This window comes from Hermetia illucens, chromosome 4, assembly GCF_905115235.1.
Source record: "Hermetia illucens chromosome 4, iHerIll2.2.curated.20191125, whole genome shotgun sequence".
NCBI lineage: Eukaryota > Metazoa > Arthropoda > Insecta > Diptera > Stratiomyidae > Hermetia > Hermetia illucens.
The window spans coordinates 70,141,254-70,168,019 of NC_051852.1; the positions used below are offsets into that span (position 1 = coordinate 70,141,254).

Below are 26,766 nucleotides of genomic sequence, written 5' to 3' on the forward strand. Positions count from 1 at the left end.
CGGGAATGGCAAAGGTGTTGATTGTCATGATATTATTCCCGTAGGAGGACAAGATCCAGACGCCGTTCAAATTCCCCTTCAAATATATATATGTTTATGGATAATCTAAGTTGCTGGGGAAATTTGAACGGCGTCTAGATCTCGTCCTTAAAACTGAGCTGAACTCTTCATTGGCCGGAGGTTTTCTCTTTTTTTTTGGACAAATCAACATGCCAATGAATGATAAGAGTTTGCATTTGAAACCGATTCAACCGCGGTTGATCAGTAACCTTGAACAGCTTCACATCCAGTCTGCCCAGGATGAGTTCATTGAACGATGACTCAGTCTGAGAAGTCGAACTTCCCCAAGCCCACGTGAAACATCTGGAAAGGAAAGCGAGGAAGACCCTGCAAAGTGGCATACACAAACTGAGATCGATAGGTACATTTTAGTGACCAAAAGAAAGCGGAGCCCCCAATCAACAAATGACAAAAAAGTGCATAAAATAATGAAAGCAAATGGAGGCACCAGTAGTGGAAAAAGTTTGCTTTGCTTGGCAACGATGATGAAATCAGCAAGGAAATTAATTCTTCACCAGAGTACAAGTTACCACCGATATATCTCCGAGAAAAAAACATGAATAAATTGGAGAAGTTGACCGTTAAAAATGCGTTTCATGTAGTCGCTGTCACCAAGGATAACATACATGAAACTAAAATTCAAATTTACGCCGAAAACAATTTTAGAATTGTCGTGTCTGAATTCGAAAAGGTATGAAAATAATGATAAGTGCTACTAATCTTGTAGTTGTAATGAAAGGCATTGAATCAGAAGTAGAAACGAGTGGCATCCAAAAAACATTGGAAGTTGATGGATTCAAGGTTAATTCGGTATACAATATAATTAACCGGGATAAAATTCCTCGACAGCTATACCGTGTCGTACTGGAACCAGGCCAGACAAAGCTAAACAAGTCGCGAAACCGGAAGCCGGACACTTCAGGTACGAAAGGTTTTGTGTATTTCTTAGTACGTAGCACGTAATATATGCATATATTATGTGAGAATATCCACTTTCGGATGATATTGACATTCATGGTCTTGAATTTGCAAAGAAGCAGCAACTTTGAGGTATTATAATGTCGTTAGTAAAATTGCGATTTCCACCAAACTTGAGATCATGCTCGATGTTATATCCTATATAGTTGCGAAATTTCGTGGTGCTGGCATGAACTTAAGGGCGGTTTTGCAGCTTATTTCTAAAAATTACAGTCATATACTATTATTAACTTTATTTGTACAGATATCAGTATGGATTTTGGAGCCCAGGCAGCATATAGTGGCAGCCTCCTAATTTTTTTCAGATTTCTCGGTGTGGTAGTTCCTGAGAATGGGCCCCTTAAAGGAATGATCACTTTCAACCCCCACACTCTTCACCTTTCCACAAATGTCAAAACTAAAACCGGCTTCGAAAAGTACTAACTGAGACCTTTATTTAATACCCCGCATGACTATATTTGATGAAAAGAAATTTACACCCCCCTTTTGCATGTATGGGGACCCCCACCCCCTCACTGTATTTGTCAGCGTTCACACTTCCCAGCTATCTACCAAATTTGGTGTCAATCGCTGTAACTGTCTCCGAGAAAAATGGGTGTGACGGACAAACAGACAGACAGACAGCAAACCGATTTTAATAAGGTTTTGTGTTTACACAAAACAAAGGGCGAGACGTATAAAATGTATAACTTTAAATATCTAATCCATTGCAAAATTCTTTTTGCCAGGAATTTGGTCATACAAAAGCACAAAATAAAGAATGTTTGTGTAATCTGCGAAGACTTACAAAATACAATTGATTGAGCTAAAAACAAGAAGGACTGAAGTGCCAAATCTTGCAGTGAGTACAGTGGACCACATATTGCTAACTACAGAGGTTGTTCAGTGTACATAGATATTAAGTAAAAGATGCGACCACAGCCACGTCAGCAACCACATAAAATAGCCAAATCATCTTTCAGAACTGTGCAGATGCCAGTCAAAACACCTAGCAATCAGCCCGTCCTTAGCTATGTAACTGTTCTTAAATTCATTTCCCAAGGCCAAGCACCGGTGAACCCCGCCTCGCAGTCACGTTGACACAAACTATGACACAATTTCTGGCATCAAAGCAGACCATGTTCCAGGAGATGATGCGTAACCAAACGCAACAAGGTTCACGGTGGAACTGGTATTCTAATAAAATTCCGGCTTAGACACGCCCTCTGAACAGTTACTGCAAAGAATACCTTCACCGAATTTAGCGACAAAATCACCTTTTCAGTCGTATCTTGCTTCAAATTTAAATTTAAAGTTACGGCTCAACAGTTTACCGATTTATTCAGCAATCTTGGAAAGAAATTTATAGCGGTCGGGGACTATAATTCCAGGCACACCCACTAAGGATCAAGAATAATCTCTCCGAAAGGCAGACAACTATTCGAAAACATAAGCAAGTCCAAATGGTTTGATGTTATTTCTTCAGGACAGCCTACGTATTGACTCACTGACCTGTGCAAAATTCCTAATCTTATCGATTTTGAGAATACAAAACAAACCATCGCTCCCCTGTTATAATCACTATCACCAGCCAAGCAACAAATTTAAACAGGCCCGATAAACTAACAAAAAGAGGACAAATTGGTTGAAGTACAAGAACTACATTAGCGCTCATCTCCACGTCAGTGTTCCACTGAAAACTTCCACGCCACCGAAAATGCTCTCGAGCAATTCAGCCAATACTTCGTCGCAGTAGCTCGACACTCTTTTCCACCGCTGAAAACTAGTAGTGGGTCCAGAAAAATATCGCCGGCAGGACTTCAACAGTTGATAAGGAGTAAACGAAATTTGAGCCGGGAATTACAGGAACATCGGTCCCCGAGACTGAAGTAAGAGCTCTCAAAAGCCAAGCAGAGACTTTCTCAATTGTGTACTGCAGAAAGTCAATTCGAAGAAGACTGCTGCCTTGACGCCATTATCCCAACTGTGGCAACGATTTAACGCTAGCAAGCTCATATCGGTCAATCAGTTTGTTATCCGTAGGGTCAAAGCTTCTCAATGCCGTCCTCCTGGCAAAACTCTCACCGTTTCTTGCCGACGAAAAAGTAGTTCTCCAACATCAATTTGCTTTCCGCAAAAAAAAATATAATACGACGGGGCAAGTTCATAGAATTGTGGCGGGAATTGGCCGAGCATTGAAAGAGACGAAGAATTGTCCTACGGTGCTCCTGGACCTAGCACAGGCGTGTGTGTGTGTGTGTTTGAGGTGGGGGAGAGGCAAAGCCTCTGAGCACTCAGACCTTAGTGGTCCATTGTACTCGATTCCCCCGTCTAACGGAATATCCCGGATTCGTTTAGGTATCGTAGGATTTCCATTAGCGGATATGATGCTATCCACTGCAGTTGGAGCATATCAGCACCAAAAATCTTATGTCTGATGCGCCCGTAAGCGTATCATCTTGGATATTTCCTATTCTGCACATTTGCCTTGCTAGTGAATTATGGCTAGTCAGAACACCCTTGTGGGTCCTCCTTGCAAGTCCTTCTGCTTTTCGACAGAATAAACTTTGCAATATATTTGTTTGGTTCTGACAGGAAGTTTGGTCCATCTAGCAACATGAAGGCTTCGCCACCTGTCATTATGGGAAGCTTGTTCCCAGTTTTTGATAGCAGCCAATGCTACCGACACTCCAATTGTTGGTTCCGGTGCGGCCATGAGGAAAGTTGAACTCTCTTTTACTAACGCATCCGGGATTTCATTTCCCTCTACACCACAATGACCAGGTAACCAAAGTAAATCCACCATATTGAATCTGGAAACAAAATTCAATCGGTTTCTACAATCCTCAACGATTTTTGAAGTGATCAAAGTGCTACTCAACGTTCTCAACGCAGCCTGACTATCGCAACAGATTGCGATGTGCCTGCCCTTCAACCGCTCGTCAATCATCCAGGTTGCAGCCTTTAGGATCGTATACACTTCAGGCTGAAAGACCGTTACAGCACAGTCATTTGATGGAGTATGGCAAGAAGGTGTGGTGTACCAAACTAAGAAACTGTTTCCCTCTAATGTTCGCGAGATTCTTGCATCCTATCTAGTTGAGTGGAAGTTTAGTATTCGGAACAAAAGTTTTACCACACGTGACCACAACATCAATGCCGGCGTATCGCAAGGAAGCGTACTAGAACCGATGCAGTAATATAGTCACATCTATATTTGCGGATGACACTTCGTTTCTGTCCAAGCGTCTTACTGCGCCATTCAAATCGGATCGAAAAATGGTGGACGCAGAAAAGGTATATTGAAGCTAAGAAGCAACAGAGGACCATTAAGAGTCTACACTGACTTTTAAACAAACGCTCTATGCTTAAACTGTAGTGCAAAGTCCTTTTGTACAAGGCAGCTTAAAGCCTATCTGGACATATAGGATCCAGTAATAGGGTCTTACGAAAATGTAAGTTAGCACCTACACGTGCATTAAATACCTGCATGCGCACACAATATTTGCTGACGCCATGGCTGCGCCAATTTTCAGTCATCGGTTCAGCATTGCAATTTTTCCTGACTTCAACAACATTGCTGCGGCATCAACTATCAACATAGGTGTTAAGGAATATTGTCATTAGGAATTAGTTCAGTTCTTGTATAGACTCAAAATAATAAATATCAGGCTCAGTCCTGAAATTATTTTTCTAAAAAACACAAACGGTGTTTGAATTTATTAACTGACGCCCGAACAGGGACCGCTCAATAAAGCACGCGAGACATTGCTAAGGATTGGTAAGGTAATAAAAACTACTAAGTCTAACACGTCTTAACATCTTGCTGAAACTGGCCGATAGTCCTTGCAATTTCATCTGAAAAGTTTACGCGAATCGAAGGTAAAGTACGCGATAATTAAGCGTCGGTATTCGAGTAAACGCGATCGGAAAAGTTTATATCCGCAGACGAAAACCCAGAATTAACCGGAATTCTGAAACGCGTGTGTTTCCGTATTATTGGTTCCCAAGTAATCTGTGCACAAGGAAGCGAGGCAAAAGGGAAAGAAACCAAAGGACTTTAAGCGGTCTCAATAATACCCACAAAGGAGCACTCTACCCGAGGACCCAACACAATGAATTTTGAAGAAAACCCACATGGGAAAACAGGGAATTTTACTTATGTTAGTGACTACCTTTGTAAAATTACTCCAAATATATAGATTAAACAATTATGAAAAATCCACACAATTTATATGGAAGTGTTATTTTATTTTAAGACAAATTATTCATTCATCATTTCCATACGCACATTACTGAATCCAAAGATTCATTTAGCTAATTTTCCTGAAAATTGTTTAGTAAAACCGAATCAATATTTTGTATACATACAAGCAAACAAGAGTGAGTGAATTGGTAAAAGTGAACAGTGATAGTGAGTGCCTGCAATCGATTCTATTTCGTTTCCTTTACTCCGTTAAAAAAGGTGCGGTCACTTAAATTTGCGAATTATGTCGAATCCTCACAATTTAATCTATCTAGCGCGATTAAACATGGATAGTTTAGCTGAGGCACTATCTAATTTAGAAACTTCAGGTACAAGTGGCAATGAATCCGATAACGCACCCGATAATGAAACTGTGCGGCTCATTACGCGAATAGTCGCAGAAACCCTTAAGACTCAAGGGAGACAACTCTTCGGTTCTATCATGAACCCAGCATCCGATATCAATAATGATGTCGATGTACCGATTAACGTCGATGATAACGGGAATTTATCAGACATGGACAAAATCCCCGACTTTGTTAAGAGTTTAAGAACGTTTTCTGGGGAACCAGGCAAATTCAGCTCATGGCGAAAAAGTGTTGATCGGATTCTCCACATTTACGATCATTTAAAGGGCACGCTAAAGTATTATGGGATCTTATCAACTATACGAAATAAAATTATCGGTCACGCGGATATTGCACTGGAGTCCTACAATACTCCTCTAAATTGGGCTAAAATTTCCAAGTGCCTAACTCTCCACTATGCGGATAAGAGGGATCTCGGCACTTTGGAGTACCAAATGACCACGTTGGTGCAAGGTGGAAACACCATTTCCCAATTCTATCAGGTGTACAACCGCCTCTCGTTCATCCTGAATAAATTGCGTTCCATTGATATGAGTCAGGATGCGATGAATATTATGACACAGGCTTATCGCGACAAAACGCTAGATACCTTTGTCAGGGGACTAGGAGGCGACTTACCAAAACTATTAAGCATTCCCGAACCGGTGGATCTACCACACTTGTGCTTTAAATTACAGAACATGGATTACCGTGCCCAGTACGCGAACAATTCTAATTCTTACTCGAGAAAGGTACATCATAACGCTCCACCTCCGATTCCACCGCGAAAATTAATAGCAAACCCTTCCGGACCAGCCCCCATTCCGGCGCCTAGACGCGAATTTCATCCAGAACTCCTTCACAACCCTCAAGCTCCTCAACATCCACGTCCCTTCTTTCCAGTTAACCATCAACCCCAGCGTGAAAACAACTACAGTGCACCACCCCCCCGACCACCACGAGGCCCAGTGGCCATGGACGTCGATCAGTCTATAAGGTCATACGCTGTGAATTATACCAATAGACCACAAAATCAAAGATGGCTTCAAAAACGCCCTCAACGACACCACCAACCATCTAAAGTACAAAGGGTTTACTACACAGAACCCGACGAAAGTACCGTCGTCTCAGGAACGGTCAACAACATCAATATCAGAGCCTCACATTTGAATGAAGAGCAATCAAATAAATTGTAGTCTTTTGAAACGCCAATTTGGGGAAGAATAACTTTTTCTCAGTAGTCGATCTCAAAAGCGGATTTCATCAAATTCTAGAGAACGGGATATACCCAAAACTGTTTTTTTCCATCAACAATGGCAAATTTGAATTCACGCGCCTTCCATTTGGTCTGAAAAATGCTACTTCAATATTTCAGACGACTCTCCACGGCATACTTCGTGAACACATAGGCGTTCGCTATTATGTCTATATCGACGATATTATCATCTTCGGGAAAGATGAAATAGAACATTTCAAGACCTTAGAGTTGGTGCTGGGAACATTGGAAGCGTCTAATATGAAAATCCAGTTAGACAAATGTGAGTTTCTTAAAAACGAAGTAGAATTTTTAGGTTTCATAGTAAGTGACGACTGGATCAAAACGAATCGAAAAAAGGTGCAGGCAATCTCAAACATGCCCACGCCTAGAATACTCAGAGACCTGTGGTCATTTTCAGGAATGTCAGGTTATTACAGACATTTCTTTCACGATTACGCCAAAATTGCGAAGCCTTTGACTTCTCTTTTAAGAGGGGAAGATGGACGAGTGTCCGAAAATCCATCAAAAAATAAAGCCATTCACTTAGACCCAAACGCCATACATGCCTTTAATACTTTAAAAAATGGTCTCACTTCTGAGGAAGTAATGTTAAAACATCCTAATTTCGAGAAAGAATTCCAGCTAACAACTGACGCCTCTGACTGCGCCATTGGCGCAGTTCTTTCTCAAGACAACAAAACTATTGTCTTCCTCTCCAGAACCTTAACGAAAACCGAAGAAGATCATGTCACCAACGAGAAGGAGATGCTCGCGATCATTTGGGCTCTCAATTCCTTACGCAGTTACCTATGCATTTCTTGGAATATACACTGAGTATCCACCGCTTACGTATGCTCTCAGTAATAAAAATACGAATAGCGAAATGAAGAGATGGAAGTCCATCTCAGAGGAATACAACCATGAGTTAGAGTACAAGCCAGGTAAAGCTAACGTGGTAGCTGATTCTTTTTCGTGACTTCCCAAACCAACATTAATTAACTCCCTAACACCTACAGACCATAGCAATGAAAGCTCATCACACAACACCATTCCCACTGTCGAATCGCCTATTAACGTTTTCAGAAACCAAATCGTCTTGAAAACCGGCGAGGAAGGCAGTTATCAACTCGGGAACCCTTTTCCAAATTATACAAGGCACACGATTATTAAGCCGCATTACGCAAAGCAGGATGTCGTAAACATTTTCAAAAGGTATCTTAATCCCAACACCATAAATGGCCTTCTAACTAGCGAAGAGATAATGGACAAAGTTCAAGAAATTTACCCCAATCATTTCAGCAGTTACCGGATACGATTCACACGGAGAATCGTAGAGGATATCCCCAGTGAAGTGGAACAGGAAGAAAAAATTTTGCAAACACACAGAAGGGCTCATCGCAATGCCGAGGAAAATCGGTTGCAACTCCTTGAAACCTTATATTTTCCGAAAATGGCAGCAAAAATGAAGAACTTAGTAAAACGCTGCTCAGTTTGCAAAGAAAACAAATATGGTTGACACCCCAACAAACCCTTTTTGAATTCTACTCCAATCCCCACACCATTCACATCGACCTATTTAGTACAGAAAAACACCGAGTCCTAACCGCTGTGGACAAATTTTCAAAATTTGGTCAAGCCAAAATAATTGCTTCGAAATCTATCGCAGACATCAAGCAGACTCTTATTGACCTGCTTTTCCTTTCTTTGTGTCCCAGAAATTGTCGTCATTGACAATGAAAGTTCACTCAGATCAGCTTCCATAGCTTCATTGATGGAAGATGAACTCAAAATTAAAGTATATAAAACACCTCCATGCAAAAGTGAAGTTAATGGGCAGGTCGAACGTTGGCATAGTACGCTCATCGAAATAATGAGGTGCTTAAAAAAGGATGGACCATCCAGACCCTTTGAAAATCTTCTGCAAGGTGCAGTGAATGAATATAATTTCACAATACACTCAACGACTGGAAAAAAGGCAGTCGAGTCACATTTTGGCCGTACACCAGGAATAGATCCGGAAGAATTAGAGAAAATTCGATCGTCATGGGTTCGATCGTATATGGAAAGACTAAAGCGGAAACAACAAACGGACATGAAAACTCACAATAAGACGAGACAACCGACTAAACAATACGAAATAGGTGAAACAGTTTACGTAAGGCAAAACAAAAGAGTAGGCTCAAAATTGATACCACGATATAAGCAAGAAATTGTTAAAGAAAATAATAATTCTAAAATTTTAACGAAATCCGGAAAGGTTATTCACAAGAGCCACATACGTAACTAAAGTTTTTGTTTTCAGACTTCTACCTCACATAATCAACGCAAACTTTACGGGCTCCCAAATTGTGTCCTTGCATACGGGGAGAGCGAAAAAAACAAGAAAGATGGAAACTTTAAACTGATCCACACTATTGACACCGACCAGTACGAACGTTTCCTAACGGATATAGAACCTATTCTCAATCTTTCGGAAGTTAGGCAATTCTCCTTCTCATCCCACCTGTCTTATGAACTCCAACAAACTCACGACCTCATTCGAAATTTAAGACCCCGACTTTATTGGCTCTGCATGGAAATGGATTGCAGGTAATCCAGATCACGAAGACTTCCTCACTATTAAAGCTAAAATTAACAATGTTTTGGAAAATAGCAATAAACAAGTAATAATAAATCAAATATACAACGATAGAACTAATAATATTACAAGAATCACTAACGAAATTAAAAAAATAATCAAAGAAAACAATAAATAAATTACGATATGATATTAGATGTACAATTTAGACTATCACTGGTAAAGGAAGAACTAAAAAATATCAACCTCGTAATACATTGGGCAAAATTAGGTGTCATAAATTCAATAATCCTCTCAAAAACAAAATTAAATTGGCCACGGACATAATGGACAAAGATCTGCTCCCATATTCCACAATTGAAGAGGCTTTAAACTTTTCAGAAATAAAAATAATAACAAACATGTCATCCATACTGTACATTGTTAATATTCCATTGACTACTAGCCTCACTTATGAATCCTTGTTAATTAAAGCAGTTAAGAAAAACCATGTAATCAATGATATTAAATTTAGTGGAATTTTGAGAAATAATGAAAAATATTTGGCGTAATTGGTAATTGTAAAAACATAAATTATTTAACCATTTGTAAATCCGACGAAATCACGGATATCTCAAGTACATTCTGTATACCGAACTTGATGAGGAGCTCCGCAGCCATATGCAATATAACCAATAACGTGCACATACCAACCATTGAAGAAATCGCATTCGGTACCATACTATTGAACCAATTCGCCGGAACTATCGAAGCAGATGGAGTAGTCCACAAGCTGAACGGTACCTAACTAATAAAGATTCATAATACCAACCTAACGGTTAATGGGAGGACCACAGTTAGATACTAGACAGCTACCTCACTCCCCCTTGCCCCTCAAGGGGGAAATCAGTGCGAGTACACACGATTTCAAATTGTTTTGCCCTTGAGCATGAGCGAGATGTACCGAAAACCCGATCAGCTGTGTTTGACATACCGCCCGGACTTGTCAATGTATTGGTGAGATTGGCAAGTTTTTGCTTATGGATAAGTGAATACGTGAAACAACTATTTGCTATATGGGTGAGCACGCCGTAGTACCAGAATAGCAAAAGCTCACCGATCTCTCTCTTACCAATACGATTTGACGAAGATTATGCCTTTTCCTTGTTTAGCGTCTCTGATGTGTACAGATAAGCTTCTGCAAGCATATTTGCAAGTGGGGTTATTTTTGTAAGGGTACTGCCTATAGTAGATCTACTGTGGGGAGGACCTTTATCAACGGCGAATCTACAATGATAAATGTACTACCCGCCATACTACAGCCATCTCCGAAAGTCAAGGCCTATCAGGAAATATTCTCGCTAGAGATGATGAAAGATCTCCATATAAACAACACCAGCGAGATTCAGTTGATGCGAACCGAAACAAGCACGCATCAAATGGCGACCTACGGAATACTTACCATAATCGAATGTTGCCTTACAGTCTCTATCAGTTGCAGGGTGTGTCCCAAATTCAAGACCAAGCCCACCGTTACAACAATTGAGATGAAGCAAACATCGGAATCTTCACCACCTCCGGCGCCTATCCCTACAACAGTTGAAAGGAAACAATCACCGCAATTACCACCACCACCTCCGGCAGCAAAGGAAACATCCTCAATACCAGATCGACGACCAGAAATAAAAAATGTCAGGTTCAACAACATCTAATTTTTTTAGCGATCGAGGACTATCCGCATTTAAATGTGGGCGAGTTAGCACTTGCACGTGCATTCAATACCTGCATGCGCACACAATATTTGCTGACGCCATGGCTGCGCCAATTTTCAGTCATCGATTCAGCATTGCAATTTCTCGAGACTTCAACAAAATTGCTGCGGCATCAACTATCAACATAGGCGTTAAGGAATATTGTCATTAGGATTTAGTTCAGTTCTTGTATAGACTCAAAATAATCAACGTCAGGCTTAGCCCTGAAATTATTTTTTTAAAAAACACAAACGGTGTTTGAATTTATTAACTTGTATAGTAGAGAGCTATTGCAACGCACGCAATTCAGAATTCTGCGAACAATCCCAGGGGCGCCTTGATTCGTGAAAAATAACCAGCTTCACAGAGATCTTCAGATACCCACAGTCTTGCATAAGATTGCAGCCTATACCAGCAAACACATGTACAAGCTGACAACTGATCCCGATAATTTCGCAAAGGATCTGCTGCGAAAGTAAAAGAAATTGACGGCTCAAGATGCTTCAAATATTTGAAAGATGGATCCAATAATGTCAATATGTGGTGAAAGCATAACGTTCTACTAGCCGCTAATAATCATACATACCCCGATCATTGGAAAGAGTTATGTACCCTTGGTTTTAAGATTTGATTACTTAATGTGAGTTTTTTTTGTAAATGAAAGATTCATTAATGAAAGAAAATAGTTAAAAATGGAAAAAAATACCAAAAAGATTTTTTGTTTTTTAATAATTCAAAAAATAAAGACGATAGTGGAAACTGCTTCCTTAATCATTTACCGAGAGAAAGGTCACACTTTTGTACTTTAGGATTTTTTCACTATATTTTTTATTTTTGAGATATTCGAAACAAAATGATTTTAGTTTTAAATATAAAAAAATTGGAGAAAACAATTTTTTTCCGAAACCATGCACTTTAAATTCACCAAACTTTCAGAATTTTTTGCGTGGGCTCAAATACAGTAGGTTCTCATTCGTCTTACTTTTAATTTATATGAAAAAATAAGTTTTGACTTTATTGATTTTTACATAAAAAATCAGATAATTGCATTATTTTGATCCTAGCTCCTTTATTATTTATCCCACCGATTTCCACTAACTAAATTAATCTAAAAATTTCCACTATATCAGCATAGCGTTGACCAACGCGATCCTGAAAGTATTAATTTTTTTAGCCATTGCGATTTGACGAGCTATAGCTCAATCCATATTGCACGTACAGAAAAATGAAAAGATTCATATTCTTTGCTATTCAATTTGGTTTGTTTCCGCTTCATATCATTTCTACATAAAATAAATGACTCCGGAGTTTTTTGCGAAAAACCGTCTAAGCCATACATATTTTCGAAGAAGGAAGGGACATGTCTGAACATAAATAATCCGAAAACTAGTATGTACTTGCACGAACAATTTTGATAAGACTTTGCTTAGGATTGACCATTTCATCGATTTCTGCGGTTATTTAAAAAAAAATTCCACCGCGAAGGAGAGTGCCACACCGCTCCAAGGGGAAGCGCAAATCGGCACTAGTATAACTTTTCTGTCTTATGCGACCTACGACAATTTTTTAATTATTTTGTTTTTAAGAATGCGATGACCGGAAATGGGGTCATTACAACTTTAACGACTTAACTAACAGGACAGGCAATTGTGACATTTCTTTTTAGCTACTGACGTGTTTCAGTCGCAGTTCCAAATGATACGGGTCTAAGCGTTTAACTGTCATGGCAAGTTCAAAATGCCTTTAGCGAACTCGATTAATTGTTACAATACCTTCTATGATTTCGTCTCTTCCACTACTACATAGCGGCAAATTTTCATTCAACATTTCTCCCCTGATAAAAGAAGTGTCAAATTGACCTTCCGACCACGAAGAGATGGACCGTGGCGAGCTGAGTGCAGTCAAAAAAAGTGACGTTGCAAAATCGCGGCTACGTCCTAGCACGTTAAAGAATGCTCCCGAGCTCCTATTGTCACGCAACGATGGTGGGAATAATGTGGTAATTAACGGTTGGCGGAATACCATCTGCCTGGCTATTAGCCTATATTCTCGGAATTTGGCAGAGAAAAGTCAATGACACCAAAAAAGAGCAGGAGGATTTAGTAGGCGGGTTGCTTAATTCAGTCATTAAAGTCGACTTGTCATAGATGTCATTCAGATTGTCAATTGCCGCTTACTTCAAGTGAAATTGGAACAATCAAAGAGACAGGTGAAGGGTCGTAGTGTTGGAGTGTCAAAGATGGCTGATCAGATTGAACTGCGTATGAATTTGGCAGCAATTAAACGAGTTGATCCGTACGCCAAAGACATCGTGGATTCTTCCGCACACGTTGCATTCTACACATTCAATTCTGAAGAAAGCGAATGGGAAAAAACGGATGTAGAGGGTGCTTTCTTCATTTACAGCCGGAACGCTGAACCTATCCACAGTATTTTTATAAACAACAGACTCAATACGAATTCTTTTGTTGAGCCGATAACAGGACAACTTGAGCTGCAGTCACAGCCTCCGTTCCTCCTCTATCGCAACGAAAGGTCACGTATTCGAGGTTTTTGGTTCTATAACAGTTCAGAGTGTGACCGCATCGGAGAGTTGGTAGGACGTCTAATCAAAGAGTGTGAGGTAAAAAGCAGTGTGAATAAGACGCAAGAAATGATGCGGCCGGCAACAAACAATGTCGACATTTTTACTATGCTGAGTAAAGCCCAGGAAGACTTTAATAATGCAAAAGGCCAGTCGAATAGTACGAAGAGCGAAAGTCGGCCGCAACCAGATGTTACATCGCAAAGTGTGATGAATTTTTTCGCAGCTGCAAAGCCGGCAGCCGCATCTGAAGTTCCTTTGTTCCAAAGGCTGTTATCAAATCCAGTGAGTGTTGATCAAATCGAGAAACAACAAAGAGCAACGACGCCACAAGATGAAGTTCTAGTGCCACCTTTTCAAGCGGTAAGCCACATAACCCCCGATAACTATCCTCAAATAAATGTTGCACCTTTTTAGAATCAAGAATTGGTTGTATCGCCTTTGGCGAAATTCATGGGATCGTCAAATGTGAGTGCAACAAGCTGTCGCAACCCTGCTCCACTTACGAGTACGCAAGGCGCTTCAGAGGTAGAATCGAATTCGCAGCAAAAGCCCATTCAACAACTTCTCCGGCGTGAAAATTCTTTGCCAATCCAATCACCGTCATCTTCGTCGAAGCCAGCGCTAATGCCTCCCACCATGTTCCTATCGACATCGTCGGGCAAAGCCCCGGCAAGCATTGATGGTATCAGTCAGAATCCTACAATATTGGCGGCGAACATTACGCAGGCATTGAACCAAATGGACCTTTCCGGACCAGAAGCGGTGGGCTTCGCGAAGCCTGAACCCCTGACTCAGACGCAATTGCTGCAGGCAATGCTGTATTTAATAAAAAATGATCCAGATTTCATAAAAAAATTGCACGAAGCCTATCTCAAATCATTTACTGACATGGTGTCGTCGTAATTGTGCAGATATTCCCATTTGCTTGGAATGGTATTACGCTTGGAAGCAACTTCCCTAGTTGTTAAATATTTTTAAGTATTCGTAAACACACTAGGAACTTCGAATTCGACGAGAACTTTTAATCAGATTATTTTGCTTAAGGCCGATGGAGGAAACACGGTATGCGCTTGCATAAAATCTTAGGATTCTCAAGAAATTGGTTGGCCATTTAAACAGTTACAGTAGATTTTATTGAAAATTTCTCAAGCCCAAGTATTTGCTGCGGTTTGAACTTTTCAGATCCCGCCTTTGAACAAAGAAACTATGCCTTCAGCCGAAAATGAAGTTGTGAGCGTGTAGTGGCATTGCGTCTTTTAATCAAGTACCATAATTTTATGTCCTTAGCAGGCACCAGTCTTTGAATATTTGAATTAAAATTTTATCGCCAAAAGTCGAAGTTTCCCGTGAAGACGACTTGACTATTCACTTCCAGCTTTTCCAAAATGTCCTTAAACAATTGTTTGCTTCTTTCCTGACAAAAACTTTCTATTGGCATACGTTGGATGATGATTAATGCGATTACTCACTTGTACCATAAGCGAATCACAAGCTAGAGAATATACCAATAAAGAGCATTTGTATGATAGCTTCATTAAAGAGTTTCGTGATGTAATACGTGAAAGTCGAAAACACTAGTCTCTTGTGGACATTGTTTAGAATAAAAACGGTAATGTTAAGAGAAATGAAAATTTTAATAGCGACTCGTTGGAAACAATACTCGAAAAAATTAAGAAAATAAATCAAACTTCAAGGAAATCTGATTTCATCGTATGATTTCATGCGCTTACCAAGATAGTTCCTTCCCGCTGGGTCGCCCCATACAGAATAAATTGTTTCCGAAGATACATAATTGCACCCTCCTAATAGTTGTAATAGGGAGGTTGCTAGCCCACAACGAAGCATATTAGGAATTTTTCCCAAACTAAAAAAAAGTTATTTAGTATTAATGATTGTTGATACATATACGCGAACCGTAGTATGCTTTTTTGTTCTCAAGGAAATCAGATGAGCGGTGAAAGTTTCAGCCATAATGGTAGGTTGTTAATTCTTCAATACGCAGGGGAGAACCAGAGATATTTTTGAAGTGGGAAGAATTAAGTCGAGTTCAAATTTGGACATTATATTAGTCATATTTCACTCAACTATTGAGAAGGCTTTTGAATAATTTAAGCCAAAAATAACAAAAGTTACGTGGCATTAGTCCACTGAATACAACTGCGGGATGTGTAGCGACTCCAATTTGTGTCTGAAACTAAAAAAAATTAATTTTACATTGCTTATTTATTTTTTAATAATATAAACCTCAATGCGGAGAAATAGTCACAATTAAAAATTTTGCAGGTGTTCGAAAAAAAATATTTCAATTTCCATGAAACTATGGTATCATCCCAAATGTTTTTCGTACATGAAGAAATTTTTCATTCATTGCAAATAAAATAAAGTTACAACAAATGCAAATGCACTCATGCAAGGGACTGGCACCAAGTATTTATAAATACGCTAGTTACATATCGCTACAAGGTTGTGTGTGTGTGTTTGAGGTGGGGGAGAGGCAATGCCTCTGAGCACTCAAACCCTAGTGGTCCATTGTGCTTGATTCTCCCGTCTAATGGAATACCCCGGATTCGTTTTTATATCGCAGGATTTCCGTTAGTGGATGTGATGCTACCCACAGTTGGAGCACGTCAGCATAAAAAATCTGATACCTGATGCGTCCATTGGCGGGTCACTCACACAGAAAATGTTCCCTGGATTCCGTTTCCTCATTACAGGATGGACACGTATTATCTTGGATAATTTCTATTCTAAACATATGCCCAGCTAGTGAATTATGGCCAGTCAGAATGCCTACAATACTTCTCCAAGTCTTCCTGCTTTTCGACAGGATAAACTTTGCAGGATGTTTGGTTCTGACAGGAAAAGTTTGGTCTGTCTAGCAGCATTAAGGCTTCGCCACCTGTCATTATGGAAAGCTGGCTCCGGTTCGGACATGGGGAAAGTTGAAGCCTCTTTTGCTAAGGCATCCAAGATTTCATTTCCCTCTACACCACAATGATCAGGTACCCAGAGTAAATCCACCGTATTGAATCTAGAAACAGAATTCAATCGGTTTCTACACTCGTGAACGATTGTGCAGCTTGACTATCGCTACTGATTGCGACGCGCCTGCCTTTCAACCGCTCGTAAATCATCGAGATTACCGCCCTTAGGATCACATGCACTTCAGTCTGAAAGACCGTTGTATATTATCCCAACGGAAAAGCCCATTTTTCGCTTTTTTCGAGAGTTAGACTCCTGCTCCAGAACCCAGTTCTAATTCTGAACCATCGGTGTAGAAGACGTCAGTATATTCTGACACGCATTTTTCTGTTCGTCTCAGTTTTCTCTTCGTTTCAAGATAACTTCATATCTTCTACCAAACATATGTATGAGAATCCGAGGATCAGAAGGCTCTGCAAAAACTGGATTCAGTTCTCCTAATAACTCTTCCAACACTCTGTGCCCCCTTAGTCCATTGCTTTCCCATAGATCTAATCGAATTAGTCTATTAGCTGCTCTCATTGCAGTGCTCTGAATAAATAAATCCAAGGGCCGTAAATTGAGTAACGTTTGAATCATCATAATTTAAGTTTTGGCTTAAATATTTCCACCAGGGCGATTTCGTACTCAACTCGCTTTGCTCACTTTTCTTTCGAGTTTCTCCCGTGATATAAATAAACATTTTTTTTTATCGCGTGACCACTTTTGTCGTTGGATACAATGCGAAGAAAATTAGCGAAAAAAGATAAAACAAAACTTAACTTACTGAGGGCTAATTATAGGAATTCATTTTCCTAGGGTAAATTAAAATATGGACGGAGGTAAAAGGTCGTAATAACGACATCAAAAAGTCGAAAATGACTAGTTATACTCCTATTAACTTCCTATACTATGGAGACTTTTAGTTTCATACACTGCCTTCACTTTTCGTGTCATGGATCAGTCCAACCGCTGGACATATTATTCGGTTGGATTTTTTTTCAATACCCCAACCGCAAAATGTTTAATCTTCAAAAGGATAATTCGCTTTAACAGTTGTGCTGAAAAATTCGTAAGTTAACATAGAAAAAAATTGTTTATAAAATTTGATTTTATTATTCAATATAATTGTCTTCGAGGGTGATACAAGGATTATGGCGATCATACAATTTTTATAGTACGATTTGCCTTTAGCCTCAAAATAGGCCTCAGACAATAGGCTCAGATGAAATAAAAAAATTCTAGACGAATCTGTCAGCGTTTGGTCGAAACCATGCCACGAAGAGTAAAGGCTGTATATGGCGCTAAAAGTTCTCATATGAAGTATCAACAAGTCATTTCAAATTTTCCTACAAAAATACAGTTTCTTTTGTAATTCACCCGGTGAGTTGGGGCTTAAAAATGCACTTAAAGCGATTTCGTCATCTGAAAAGCCAAGTGGTAGCAGACGCGAACTCAGTGTTGCGTTGCTCCTGACGGCTACCGCACAAAATATTGCTTCTTAACAGCAGTTTGACAGAACAACAGCAACAGTAAAATGCCCTCTTCTTGAGAGGCATTTTAAACCCTGCTTGTATTCAGTTCGTTGTCGAGCGTTCATCGCAAATTCGTAAATTGTATGAAGCTAAAGGTATGAACTACATTCTTATCGAGGTGTTTTCAACTTTGCCTATGTAGAGGCGGGATTGATAAATCGTGTGGTGTTTGATCCGATGGAATGAACTCTTTCTAATTTGAATCCGATCGAAATGAACAGTGAATGCTTAAGTTTCCAATTTGATTTGGAGGTAGAGATGTGGCTTGAAGTTAAAATTAGTGTTGAATATAAGTTGTAAGTAGTTTTCGAATTGAAAGTGGTGTATTTATCGAATCAATGAAAGGTGAGGGTATTCATTGTTGTGTTATTAATCTGTTAGTGAAGTCTTTTGGATCGCGGTCGTTTGCTAGTAAAAAAGCAAAAAAATTGTTGATAAATGGAAGTATTATTTTTAAATGCCCGAAAGAAATCTTGCGTTCGTGATTTTTCTAGTAAATTGTTTAGTGTTGTGGATTGGTTCGTCGACTGCGACATTAAAAACAAATTTATTTCTGGGGCATGCCTGTTATTTTTTACCGAAAGTAACGTGTGGCGAACAGAAAGATTTAGTGATTTAAATAATTTTCATAAAGCTATTGTATTGTAAGCGTTACAGGAGATGCGACCGGTTTCCTGGAGAAGAGCCGCTACACCATATATTATAGTGGCCATCAAGTAAACCATGTGCTTGGAGTAGGTTTCTTAGTCAGCCAAAAAATGAAACCTGCTGTTATCGTTTTTGAAAACATAGGCGAACGGCTATGCACTGTGCGCTTGCGAGGCAAGTTTAGAAATATAAGCCTCATAAATGTTCACGTCCCTACTCAGGAGACTGCAGAGTCGGAGAAGGATACCTTCTACGAGGCAGTAGAACGAACCCTCGAAGCCTGTCCCAGATATGATATCAAAATCATACTTGGGGATTTTAACAGCCAAGTAGGGAAGGAGCCCGTATTCAGTCGATACGTTGGCTTCCATACCTTACACGCAAATACAAATGATAACGGACTGCGGATTATTCAATTAGCAGGGTCACACGAAATGGTTGTTGGAAGTACCTGGTTTGCGCGGAAAGCGGTCCACAAACATACGTGGGCCTCTCCAGACGGGACCAGTTTCAATCAAAGTGACCACGTGTTGATCGAACGCCGCCACCTCTCAGCCTTCATGAATGTCAGAACATATAGGGGGGCCAATATAGACTCGTTGGCATGGTGCTCCGAGCTCGAATAACAACACCACCTAGAATCCCCTCTCACAATCAGGTAGGAGTTAACACTGAAGCCATCCACAACACAGCCCTCCGCGACACCTATAAGAGGGAAATGGATGCCGCAATAATCGCAGTCAACAGAGGACCTGGAGATGAAGCATCAACAAATGATTTTCACAGATAACCTGAAGAAGGTTATCATTGATACGGCCACAAACATACTTGGCCCTAGCCGCAAAAGGAGTCGGAACGGCTGGTTTGACGATTAATGTAAGCTGTGAACTAGAAAAGTACAGGGAGCAACCGCACCAGGCGCGAAAGTTTTACCAACAAGTCAGTAGGATGAAGCCTTATATGCCTCGATGCTCATCCTGCCGAGACAAAGAGGGAAATCTGATTTCCGACAGAATGGGCATATTGGAGCGATGGGTTGAGTACTTTGATGAGCTACTGAACAACCAGAACATCGGCGAGTTGGAGGTCCTTCCAGCTGAAGACGACGGACAAATACTGCCACCACCAAGTTTAGGAGAAACAGTCCGTGCAATTCATCGGCTTAAAATTCATAAGTCGCCAGGAACCGTGGAATTACAGCCGAATTGGTTAAATATGGAGGCGACCAGTTACACCAAGTGGTTCATCAACTTGTGTTCAAGGTATGGGACAGCGAATCATTGCCTGATGATTGGCAACGAGGCATTATCTGTCTCATACATAAAAAGGGAGATATCACACAGTGCAGCAATTATAGAGATATCACGTTGCTGAGTACCATCTATAAGATATTCTCCTCCATCTTGCTAGGCCAGATAGCCCCATTCGCCCAGAATATCATTGGCCCATACCAAAGAGGCTTCACTCCAGGCAAATCAGTAACAGATCAGATTTTCTCTGTGGAGCAAGCGATGGAATAACTGTTGGAATATGGACAACAGCTGCACCATCTATTCATCGACTTTAAAGCCGCCCATGGTAGCATGGCCAGGGTAAAACTGTACACGGCCATGAGAAAGTTCGGTATCCCGACGAAACTAATAAGACTGACTAGGCTGACCCTGACCAATGTGCGAGGCCAGATAAAAGCAGCAGGATCAATCTCAAGACCATTCGACATCAACAACGGTCTATGACAAGGGGATGCCCTATCATGCGTCCTCTTTAACCTGGCCCTCGAGAAAGTGATCTGTGATGCTGATGTAAATGCAAGAGGTACGGTCCTCTTTAAGTCCACACAACTACTGGCCTATGCTGACGATATCGACATCATTTGAAGAACTACCCGAGACGTACAAACTGCCTTCATCCAGATCGAGCAGGTGGCCATTGGGGCGAGATCTTGGACTGCACATCAATGAAGGCAAGACAAAAAATATGGTGGCAGCGTCAGCACCGAAGACCAACCGACCAACAACATCAAACCGCACTGGTCAAACAGGAAGAATAAGGATAGGAGAATACAACTTTGAGACCGTTGACAATTTCTCCTATCTAGGTCGAAAATCACAACCGATAACAGCTACGATGATGAAATCCGCGCACGATTGTTGTCAGCCAACAAAACCTATTTCAACTTACAAAAACTGTTTCGCTCGAAACGTCTCACCATAGGGTCAAAGCTCTTACTGTACAAGACAATGATCTTGCCAGTCCTCATGTATTCCTCGGAGACTTGGGTTCTTAGCGAGAAAAATTGCGAACTCTTGGCCGCGTTCGAGAGAAGAATCCTCCGAAGAATTTTTGGCCCCCTACATGAGGATGGACGATTCCGTAGCCTACACAATGACGAAATCTATGAGCGATACCATGTCCGTCCGGTTGTGGATAAAATCCGGCTCAATAGGTTACGGTGGGCGGGTCACTTAATCCGTATGGATGAGGATGATCCCACCAGGAAAGTCTATAATGGCAATATCTATGGTAGAAAAAGAAGACGAGGCAGACCCTGCCTAGGATGGAGCGATGGCGTAGGCCAGAACGCCAGACAGCTTTTAGGGATATCGAATTGGTGGACCTCGGCGCAAAACCGGGATGTCTAGAGGTCCTTATTAAGGCAGGCCTAGATCGGATTCCGGTTGTTACCCCGTTGATGATGATGATGATATTGTAAGGCACGGAAAAAAGCGGTTGAATATTTGAGCTCGGTATTAGCTTTGTCTTAATTTGGTAACAATCCAAGTATCAAAGTTTTGATCGATACTTATTACAGATTATCAATTACGAAACATTAATATATATGTATATATTTCCTGTATGTTTTTCAATGCTATGTTGTTGGCTTTTAAATAATTTTAATAAAAGCAACATTTTGAGCCGTGTTATGATTTATACAGTAGTTTCTTCTTTTGTTTTTATGTCACTGTATTTTCGTTAAGAAGGGGAAACAATGCTCCCCTTGCTTCCAATGACGTACCATCACTGACTCCGGAATTTAATGTTTTTACATGATTAAAATTAAATACCTTACATATAAATTGAAGCGAGCCAGCTTTATACTACAGAGGGTTTATACAAATTACCGTTTTATTTGTAATCTTAACTAATTATTGCTACTTATGATACTTAGTTCTAAGCACCCTGCCCACCAAGAACTGTTGCTATGTTCCTGTTTAAGAAGAAGTTTTTCCGTTACAGGAGTGGCTGGTTCAAGTTGGTGGTGTTGATTAGTATCAACTAAATAGGCTTTATGAATTTCGATTGTATGTCGACAATCCTTGAAGTTTGTGGTGATACTCGTATTATAGCAGATAGACTTTAGAAAATACAAACCTTTGGAGATTATTACGATTGGTTGCGTAGTAGACTCTAGCCAGTTGTTGGCTCGCATTCGCTGCTTTCAAAGTAAATGTTGCGTTGGCTGCTCGTTTGTAAATCTCGAACAAAAGGCAGTTAGGAAGAGCACCAATGCTTGTAATATGTTCACCGAGCAATGATGTTCTGTGATTGACATTCTATTATATTACATTAGACAAATTGCCTTGGACTAGTTCATCCCGAAATAGTCTGCGTAAATCTCTAGTACTGACATATTTCCAGTGCCTAAGCTCTGAGTAATGGCAATGAATAAGCTGGAAGTCCCTTCGTTCAATTATTGGAAACACTTCTGATATGATGACACCACTTTCAAACAAGGAAATTTGTGTTGCCCTTATTTCCTTTTGCCTAATGAAAAACGGGTGTCGCAGTTTTGATTGTACCTGGGCAAGTTTACTGTGAAATAAGCCTGGAGAGCATGTTTCCGCAAAATTTTCAAATCCTGATTTGATTCTGTACAGGGCCTCGTATCGATGTCGAATTTGCCATCTGAAAGCTATTTGACACTTGGTTAGGGAATCAATGTGCTTCTATGAAGCTGTACTAAACCGACTTTCCTGCCAGTGTCTTCGATATTTGATTAAGGTTTTGTGTGAAACAAAATCTTATTAGAATCGAGTCGATGTCTGTCTTTTTTTTTCAGGAAGTGGAAATCTTCAAAAGACTCTGGTCTGGGCACGCCAGAGTGTGGGATTTTTACCCACTAAAACCACCCCCGACTAACACCCTTCCCCCTACCTCGTGGAACCACCTTTAGGTATTACATCACGGGGCGGAGTTAGCTTACTTTAGCTAGGTCTCCTTCCGTCTACCCGCGGGGTTCGCGTATTCCTCACTTCTTCTGCTTTTCGCAGTTTATCCTAGATTACTGCGATCATGGAATTGATCGCATCCCAGTCTTCCTGACAAGCTACCATTCTCCGGACAAAATTTTACAGTGATAGCACTTCACCTAGAGTTTCCTCTAGGTTCCTCCTTTCTTCCACGAACACTGGAAGAATGCGTGCGCTGGGTCCACTGGGACCTCGTCGCAGTTTGGAGGCGAGGTGTCCAATTTAAACCTGTACAGGTATTGACGGTATCCTCCATGATCGGTGAGAAACTGGATGAGATTATAATTGATCTCCCCATGCTTTCTCTCCAACCACTCCCCGATGGAAGGGATCAACCTGTAAGTCCAACGACCCTTTTCTGTCTGGTCCCATCGCTGTTGCCATCTGCTTATGGATCTCTCCCTTCCGGCTTTTTTCACCTGGACCTGGGGTTATAAATGTTCATCGTTTCGGTTGCCAGGATGTCAATCGGTATCATTCCCAAGATGACGAACGCTGCATCGTCTGAGACGGTCCTGAAGGCAGAACACACCCTTAAGGATGTTCTTCTGTAAACCGTACTCAGTTTATGTGTATTGCCTAAAACCTGCAGTGCTTTTCCCCAAACTGGGACTGCATACAGCATGGTAGAGTTCACCACCCTGGCTATGAGCAGCCTGCAAGTATGCCGCGATCCTCCTACGTTCGACATCATCCTTGCCAGACTCATACTCGTGGTGGATGCTCTTTTACAAATATGTACTATGTGCTGCTTAAAATTGAGTTTTCCGTCTATCATTTGATGGCTGGCTTGGAAGTGATGATACGATCGCTTAGTGATGAGAACCGCTTCCGTCTTTTCCTCCGCGAGTGCCAGTCCAGCACTCTTTAACCAAGCCTTAACAGCACTAATTGCTTCGCTTGAGTACAACTAAACCGGTCCTCGAGATGCTTTGCGACCACAACCAGTGCTATATCATCGGCGAAACCCACCACCGTGGCCTCCTCCGGAACCGGAAGGTTAAGTACATCATTATACATGATGTTCCACAGTAGTGGACCCAATACAGAGCCCTGTGGGACACCCACGGAGACAACGTACTCTTTGGGTCCATCATCGGTATTATACCAGAGTGTCCGCTCTTGCAAGTAACAATCGATACTAGCGGCGAGGTAGGTGGGAACACTAATCGTCGCCAGAGACTTTCTTATAAGGTTCCAATTAGCCGAGTTGAATGCATTCCTCACATCCAGCGTCACCACCACACAATATTTGCTGGTACAACCCCTTCCGTGAATTGCATTTTCGGCCAAGCCAGTAACCATTTTGATGGCATCAATGGTTGATCTGGCTTTACGGAACCCATACTGCCTCGAAGACTGGGAGTAATCTATTATAAATAACCCGCTCCAACATTTTCCCCGCGTGTGTTCCCCATAGGTGGACGGTTCCCCTGGAGGTTTGCCAACCTTAGGCAACAGCACCAGCTTCTGCCGCTTCCATGGTGCACGAAAGATATCCTCGAACATGCACGTTTCGGTATGCCGTCAAGACCCAGGGCTTCGCTGTCGCCTATTCGACTGTAGATCTCCAGCAGCTCGTCTCTGGTGACTAGTGGAATCGGCGTCACATTCAGGTTGCGCGGGAAGGTGTCTCTTGCTGCGGAAATAACCCCTGGATTATTTTCAACAAGAGCTTAGGCACGTGATCTGTGGAGATGATGGGCCTCTGAATCGTCCTGTCACGATTTTATAGGCACTACCCCACGGATTTATACCCACTTCCGAACAGAGCTCCTTAAAACTTTCCCTCTTACTCCGCTGGATGGCGAGCTTGAGGTTCTTGCGAGCTTGCCTAGCCACATCTCCTTGAATGTTTACTCATCCATCGCTTTTGCAGACCACCCTGGTGTTCTTTTGAATTTCGTCTTCCGGGGTGCGGCTATCCTGCCTTGTGGCTCCGTCCATAGTTCAAAGGTGATTGTCTGATGGTCGCTGTACGTGAAGTCCTCGCTAACTTGTCAGGACATGTCACGTGTTAGCGCAGGGCTGACAAATTGAATAATTGAACCAGTTACCCCTTTCCGATAAGTGTTTACATCGCCTTCGTTGGCCAGAACTACATCCAACTGGGCGAATGCTTCTAATAAGCATCGCCCCTATGCGTTATTCTCTCTGCTGCCCCACTCGATGCGTGGGCTCATTAAAGTCACTGGCTATCAGCTTTGGACCTCGTCCTCTTGCGTCGTGCACAAGATCGTCTAACAGGTCTTCAAATTCAAGCAGTGCGTGGCTTGGAGGGGCGTAACAGTTATATACGAATATACCGCTTATTTTTGCCCACACAAAGCCCCTAGCCGCCTGACGCATGCTATATTGTATGGCTTGACGACCGCACGCCCATATCGCCGCTCCACCAGTCGAATCTGTGACCCATACACCATCGTCAAGATTTCTGTACGGTTCGCTAATGATAGCAACCTTCATCGCGGATTCGTATGTGGTCTACGCAAGCAAATCTTGTACGACCCTGCAATGATTGAGGTTTATTTGTATTAACCTCATTTTTTCACTGCAGTTAACGCCTTCCTAAATTCTGGACATTTACCACTTCCGGTAATATGCTGGTTATCCTGTCAGTCATTTTCTTCGCACAAAATGCATTTGCAGCTATTGCACTCCTTAGCAATATCTCCTTTTTCCCCACACCTTCGACATCGATCGATGCCGCTAGTGCATGCGTTCGTGAAGTGTCCAAACATTAGGCATTTGAAGCACCTTTCTAAAGAGATTTGTTCCCTTAGTCGGCAAACAAACCCATCCAATCCGAAGCTCCCCCACGGCTAACAACTTTTGCGCTGACTCCACTGGCAGTCGCATTGTGGTCGTTTGAGTACCGCCATAAGCTTTTGTTAGGCTCACGATAGATTCTTCGCAGAATTCCTCCAACTTGAATTGTTCCTTCAAGGCAGTGCAGATCTCTTTTCTGGATGTTACCTCATCGATATCCTTCCACTGTATATAGAGACCTCATGTTTTTGGGAACGAACCGCGATATTCTCCCCAAGGGAGTTTATAACTTGGTTACGAAAGCCGTCAGTTTTCCCCACGCTCGATTTTCTCAGCTCAAACATGAGATCCCCTTTCTGGGTCCTCTAGATTTTGAGACATTTCCGCTTAGGACTTTTCGGTCTCCGCGTACGTTAGATGTCCTCTGCTGGAGATTACAGTTGTTTCCGGGCGAATTCGCACCTTTGGTTTCTTGTTTCTTTTTTTTATTCACGACCTTACTTCAACCATAGTTGTTATTTTCTTTCAGTGTCGCTTCACTAGCCGGCTTTCCTACTTTGGGTGCTTTGCGCGCTTCTGAACTTTTAGTTCCGTTTGATGGACTGGTCAAGACCCCTTTTCCTTTTTGGGGCCTGTTGATTCTCCAAAGCTTCTCCATTTTTGTCTCGCACCCTCTTACCTTAGTGAAGGTCGATGGCTTTGTGTTTTGGTATCAGTTGGGTCGCCTGTGACACTGTTGAGGCTGGGATGTCCGGCTTTTCCTTAGGCTTTCTTATTTCTTCCTGTGACCTATTGTAAAGCACCCTGATGGCTCTCACCATGTTCTTAATAGCTTGGGGC

General features: G+C 41.4%; 1 protein-coding gene and 1 long non-coding RNA gene across 2 annotated transcripts; one reads left to right on the plus strand and one right to left on the minus strand.

The window, feature by feature from the left end:
- Positions 1-11,888: 11,888 nt before the first annotated feature.
- On the minus strand, positions 11,889-12,528 carry LOC119654782. Its single transcript, XR_005249847.1, has 2 exons — positions 12,396-12,528; positions 11,889-12,328 (listed from the first exon to the last, which is right to left on the minus strand). It is a non-coding gene; the product is annotated as an uncharacterized LOC119654782 (long non-coding RNA).
- Positions 12,529-13,260: 732 nt separating this feature from the next.
- On the plus strand, positions 13,261-15,466 carry LOC119654781 (mRNA-decapping enzyme 1A). The gene is made up of 2 exons (XM_038060325.1): positions 13,261-14,123; positions 14,178-15,466. Exons 1-2 carry the CDS (start codon positions 13,416-13,418, stop codon positions 14,664-14,666), a joined length of 1,197 nt encoding a protein of 398 aa, XP_037916253.1. The 5' UTR covers positions 13,261-13,415; the 3' UTR covers positions 14,667-15,466.
- The last annotated feature ends 11,300 nt before the right edge of the window (positions 15,467-26,766 follow it).

Excerpts from the sequence above, each read along its gene's own strand:
- LOC119654781 (XM_038060325.1), top strand. The coding sequence starts at position 13,416 with ATGGCTGATCAGATTGAACTGCGTATGAATTTGGCAGCAATTAAACGA. Across the intron at positions 14,124-14,177 it reads TAGTGCCACCTTTTCAAGCG|AATCAAGAATTGGTTGTATC; the intron begins GTAAGCCACATA and ends GCACCTTTTTAG.